Raw genomic sequence first — 6,190 nt, forward strand, 5'->3', positions numbered from 1 at the left:
CCCACACATACGAGCGCGGTAAGGGGGAGAACCCGCTTCTAACGCGACCCAACCGCAACCACGCAAATGGTCGTGTGTAAGACGTAATCGGGACAGTTTTTCTTCGGAAGGTTAATGCCGGCGAGCGTTACGCTTCTTACGATCTCGGTACGCTACTTGAACTCGGAACGGTAATACCGATGTACCGGCCGTCCTTTTCTCGTCCTTCGTATATGAGACGTAATTTTTACACGTAACTCGAGAAGACAGTAGAATAGCGCGCCTAACAGTTGTGTTACGAATAGAAATTGAGTTAGAACAGGAAAAGCTGCATCGTGGAAAACATGAAATATATATATTGTATAATTGGAATTTCGCCACTTTGCATCCTCGTGTTTTTGATTTTTTTTCTCTGTTCTCTAAAAAAAAATCTGTCTCTACACGAACAATTCAATGTAGTAACAATTGTCACTAAACTATTTTTTTTTTTAATTTAAAGGAATCCGCACACGTGTAACATCATCCGAAGTTGAAATTGATTCCCTCGAGTTCTCGGAATGATTGGTGAAACCGCTATTGCACCGGACAATCCCACCTTATGAATGAATTCTACATTACAAGGTGCATAACAATATCTTGATCGCCTTCTCTTTATGGTTATCACGAAAAAGGAGATGTAACGCCTTTCGGTTGTAGATGCATGAAAACACGTGCGGAAATGTTTCTATAGTATTTACGATGACGCGAGACGATCCGTGCGAATCGAAGAATGTGGGCTCCCTACTCCTTTTAATGAGATAATATATATGCGCGGCTACACGACCAGGTAGAATTTGAAACTTAAGCATTATCATAGAAAGATCCGAGTCCTGGCGCAGCGGTAGAAATCAAATTATAGAGCGAAAGATCCGACCTACTTTCCGTATTGCGTGCCCATGAAATAATACCTGTCTTTTACCGGTAATTTAACTATTCCTCGAAACTTTAAGGCAGTTATAACCGAAGTTTTATTACTACTCAGTGAATTTATCACAACTCTGTACAAAGACCCAAGAGAACATTAGAAATTCTCGATCACGCGAAATTTTACTGACAAATTCTCGGGTTCGATTCGCGCGCCTCTTTAACGCAACAAAACTTCCGCAAATTCTCGTTACACGAAAAAGCCAGCTTCGAGTTCTTCCTTTCACTCAAGAATCCGATCGAGGCGCGAGTGAATCAGCGCGTAAATCCTGGCAAAAAAGAATCAACGGAATCCCGTCCACTCCGCGACCTAGCGAGATCCAACGCGAGCCGGAATCATAATGAAATTAATGCATTATCCTCGGCCGTCCCTAAGTCGGCCGCGCGATCGAGATCACTAGTCGAATTTATGAAGCAACCCACCCATATCTTAATAGGCATTCCTCCAGCAGCGGAACAACAGAAGCAACGGCAGCAACGCGGGGGCCCCACGATCGCCGCGTAATTCACGCGGGGGAGGGGAGAAAACGTGCGGCGATTCGATCGCATTCGGCGGGGCATTAAAGCGAAAGAGGCGAGCGAAATAAAAAGTCTCGCGGGGACGAGCGCGCACGGACGGAAAGAATAAGGGCGCCGTGAGCCCTCCGGTAGCGAATGAACGCGCAGCGAGACCCGTGCTCCGTGGAGCTGAGGGGCGTTCTTTGAGATGGGCGATCGCTCCGCGGCGCGGAATCAATATTGTTGGATTGCTTCGATAACGCCTCGTAAATATAATAAAGCCCTCCAACCCCACCCCCGTGCCCTCGCTTCGCGTAGCCCTCGCGCAGAGCTGCCCAAGAAAGAGATAATGGTCGGAGCCCTGGAGCACCCGGTTGGAGGGGGCGCGATGGTAAGGGTCCCCCTCGCCCTTCGTCTCGCTCTACCACGTAGTTTTCGCTCTTTCTCTCTCCCGCCTCCTCTTTCTCCCTACCTGCCTTCCTCCCTCTCCGTCCGATCCCTCACCACATAGTAGCGCGGGCAGACCTGTCGGGCACCAGAAGAGCCGACTCAGTGAGTTTCAGTCCGAGCCGGCGAGCGCTTGGCACTCTCTCTCTTTCTGCCGCCCGTATCCCCGAGAACCGTGCCCACGGTGATACCCGAACATTTCTCGGCGGCTGTGTGTGTGGTCCCCCGGTCTTTTCTCGGTCGACGAGTCCTGTGCGGTTCGAGAAAAGGGACACATCGCCGACTGTCGCGGGGGGCGCAAGACACGGTGACTTTTTCGAGTGAGAACCGACTCGCGCTTTCGCAAAGCCGCCCGTGGTGGGTGGTTGAGGTCGACGGAAGGTTTCCGGAACACGATCCCGGCGACGAGCGCATTCCGCCCGGTGAGATAATCAGCCGACCGGGCCGCGGAGACTTCGACGACCGATACGGAGGATGTCACGCTCCATGGACCACCCTGGCTGCCGCGGCCGTCGCCGTGTCGCGGTGGCGATGATCCCGCCGGCGACCCTGCGGTGAGAGAACGTCGCGTGTGCGTGTTCCCTTCCCAACGACGGTAGTGAACGACGGTAGTAGTGTGACTCTCTCGACGAGTGTCGTTGGCGAATCAATGAAGCTTCCCCACGACACGTCGCTCGCAACGTAACGTAGCTGACGGGATTGATCGGTTTTTTCGAGTGATAATCACGGAAAAGGGGCTTGATGTTGTTGTTATTATTATTGTTGTGCTGTTGTTGAATCGATCGGCGGACGTGTGGTTTACTCGAAATAGCGAGAGCAAGCAGCTTTGAGAGACGGAGCGCGCGGTTCTCAACGAGGCGACGATATATACCGTAGCGTTTGGTGTTTGCGTTCTTGCTCGACGTCTTGCATTTTCGCACGACGCTCGTGGGAAGTTGTACCGATCACGGATTAATGCACGCCGGAAATCACAGCATGGAAGACGTAAGCGTGAGTACTTGCCTGTGTACTATTTTATCTCAATGCGTAAAAGCGGGAACAAAGCGCCACCGTCAGTAGATAACGGCGATTTGCAATGCGCGATGAGCGAGCGCATCTCTTGACGAATCTTATCGGATTTCGCGGTTCGTCGCAAGATTGAACAACATGTCGTGTACTCTCTTCTCCGTTTTCATTTATCATTTATTTTGACGATGACAATTAATTGATACCTGCGTTCAGGCGACTGCAAATATTTCTGCGCGCATTTCTCAGCTTTTATTATAATTTTATTCCCGGAGCATTTCGATTTCTCTCTTTTGACTCTTTTACTATCATGATATCGCTCTCATGAATTAAGAGACAGATTCACAACCTCCGGTTAATTTAATTAGCCGATTATTCCATTGGAATTGACCAATTCGCATTTGACATTAAGCAGAAATAAGCAACCACTTAACCGGCCGATCGAGTTAACCGGAGGTTGTGAAACTGGTCCTAATACGTTTAACTGCCGGGTAACTTTTATATGTCTTACCGTCTACGTCGCGATGAAATTTTTACCATCGTAACCATACAATGCTTATAATGATAAAATATCGTGCAATACGATTAAATTACACTCTATACTCGTATACATCATGCATGGTGATTTGTCTCACGGAGGTCACCGATGACCCCCGTGACGCTGCTGAAAAATAAGCTGGCGGTCACCGGTGACCTCCATGACGGTCGACGTGTTAATTAAACTCCGATTAACCGCGCCGCACTTAATCTACTTATAGAAAAATTCACGGAGCAAGATTACCTACAGTATGTACCTCATATATCTGAAACCAACGCTTACCTCATTTCTGTCGCGCAATCAAGCACCTATTCTTGCGTGTTACTCTAATCATCGCGCCGAGCAAAGCGGTGAATCGAGATCCGAGAGAGACGAACACGTTTAAGTCCGTAAACAGCTTAGGACGAATGACCGTCGTCGCGTGTGACAGCCGGCATATTAGACGCCGGCAACGGACGAATTTCCGTCGGCGAAGCGCAAAAAAGCGGGGCCTCGTCTGTGCGAGAGGGCAGAGGGGAGGGATGGATTCGGTCGCTCGTTACACCCTGGTCGATTAGTCTCGGGAGACGACGCGGTAGCCAGGCTGGACCCGAGGTCGCTGTGAAGCCGCGTACGTGTGTGTGTGTGTGTACACGCGAAGGAGAAGCAACGATCTCTTAGTCGACGAGCTTATTAGTTCGCATTGGTCGACTCTCGCGCGGGACAATGCGCCGGGGATTGCATATTGTTGTTTATATTTACGCGTCGCGGCATAAATCTTCGTTTAAGTCGCATTCAGCCGCGGTATACGCCGGGAGAGTATGGGCGCGCGCGCGTATGTGTTCCTCGCGCACATCGGAGGCGCGTGCTCGCGAGCGCACATGGTCGTCACGGATAACGCGCGGTCTTCATTAAACCTAACTTCTTTGCGTGCCGACCGACCATTAAGGGCGAAGGACCGGCCTACGGCTAATTTGTACTGTAAATGAGATCTCGAGGATCGTTACACACGTGAAACAACGTCACTCTAACGGCGCTCGCAGCCCGAGCGCTGCGTGATCATCGCTTTCGAAGTCGACGAATGAGGAAATCGGCAACGCAAATACAGACGCGTGTGTGTTCCCATCGCGCTCATTCTCCCGTGGCTCGCGTGAATCGCTCGTCCTTCCGCATACGTCCTGACACCCGATCGTTCCACGGATCATAACACTGGGAAATTCGATGTAGTGTTTGAACCGGAGCCAGAAATTATATTCGAAGCTTCGGCTTTTCGAACTTTCTCGAAGCTTTGAATTTCCGAACTTCCTTCGGCACATTATGTTCGAATAATGAAATTGTGAGGTGTGAAAATTCGAATGGTCGAGTATTCGAATGTTTGAATATTCGACATTTCAACAACTGGAAGGTACATGTGTTCGATTTTTTTCTCCTATTGCGTTATATCGTTACATATCATGGCAAAATTCGCATTTATTTCAAAATAAAGTTAATGAGATTCGTCATTTATTATGCTACCTTCATTCGCTTTGTATTAAGCTAGAAGAATACGAATCTCAAAATTGAATTAAGGACACTCAAACAACACATGTGTTTAAAAAACGCCTCAAATGCGTCCTTTAGACATCCTACTGTCTAAAAGACGGTATTTACGACGTCTTAGGACGTTTCAGTGTTATCTGCGTTAAATCGATACACTCTCTAATTGCACAGCATTTTGTTGCACTCTCCAGAATTAATTCTATCAACCGCTTTGATATTTCGAGTCTTCTAATAATTTGACCTCGAATCTTCGCACTTCGTCGTGAAATGTCGAAGTTTCGAATGTTTCGAATAGCACTGCCCCTAGTTTGAACGTGTTAGCGAAAAGCAGCTGCGTTTCCGATCGGAACAATGTGGCCCTTCCCGTCTCTCTCCGTGCGAATCGAGCAACGTTCTCGAGATTAAGACATTATTCATAAGATGCACTTAGATCGAGGCATTCGCCGCGTATGGTAATGCGACGTACTACTTTCGGAATTGTCTATGCGTGCGCGAAAGCGAGACGGCCCGTGATGAGTACCTTCGGATCGCGGCGAAGCAATTTTCGCCGGCTAACTGACCTACCTGCTTATACACAGCGCCGCGTGCGCGCGCAAGCGATCGAGACTGCCCATCCGCGTGAGCATTTATATCGTCGTGGCGGCTAAGAAGCGCGCGGACGGTACGTAATATTTCGCCTAGGCACGAGCAAGACTCTCGGAATATGCGTCTGTATCGGTAAATTACGGCCATTAAATTATGAATATACGCGGCGAGCGCGTTTTACGAGAATTATTTTGCCGTGTAAAGGGAGGGATTCATTCGCCGCGCGAACATTAATTCTTCCGTGCCGGTAATGGCACGGCGTGGTAGCGCCGATGATGCGACTCCGATCGCGGGACTACCGCGCCGTAACTTCCACGGAAACACGGCCTGGACCGACCGATCTTTCAGCGTGATCGACAGTTCAATTTATGCCGTTAGATCGCGTCGATTCCGAAACCCTCCAGCCCTCTCCAATTAGGGAATCTACGCTGCTCCCGACACGGTCGTGATCACCTCATTAAGGTTTATGTTTCACCGATTTACAACATGTTGAGTCAAAGAATGCGACACAAACGGTCGATAGTACGTCGATTGTAAACATTTTTTATACGTTCGATGTCTTCCGGAGCGCATACGCACTTATTCACCCAACATCGCTTCGATAACGCGATATCGAGCGGAAAATTTCGCGGCACGAACTCCCCCCCCCCCCCCCCC

The 6,190-nt window shown here is 49.3% G+C and overlaps 1 protein-coding gene across 1 annotated transcript in view; it reads left to right on the forward strand.

Moving 5' to 3' along the window:
• Nucleotides 1–1,789: 1,789 nt before the first annotated feature.
• The window catches only part of LOC106747302 (TSC22 domain family protein 1), a 73,356-nt gene continuing 68,955 nt past the window's right edge, over nt 1,790–6,190 (forward strand). The window contains exons 1-2 of the mRNA XM_014624696.1: nt 1,790–1,831; nt 2,764–2,877. Coding sequence (XP_014480182.1) covers nt 1,790–1,831; nt 2,764–2,877 — 156 coding nt within the window. The remainder of the gene's footprint in view (nt 1,832–2,763; nt 2,878–6,190) is intronic.

This window comes from Dinoponera quadriceps, unplaced genomic scaffold (assembly GCF_001313825.1).
Source record: "Dinoponera quadriceps isolate SergipeBrazil2010 unplaced genomic scaffold, ASM131382v1 scaffold2305, whole genome shotgun sequence".
NCBI lineage: Eukaryota > Metazoa > Arthropoda > Insecta > Hymenoptera > Formicidae > Dinoponera > Dinoponera quadriceps.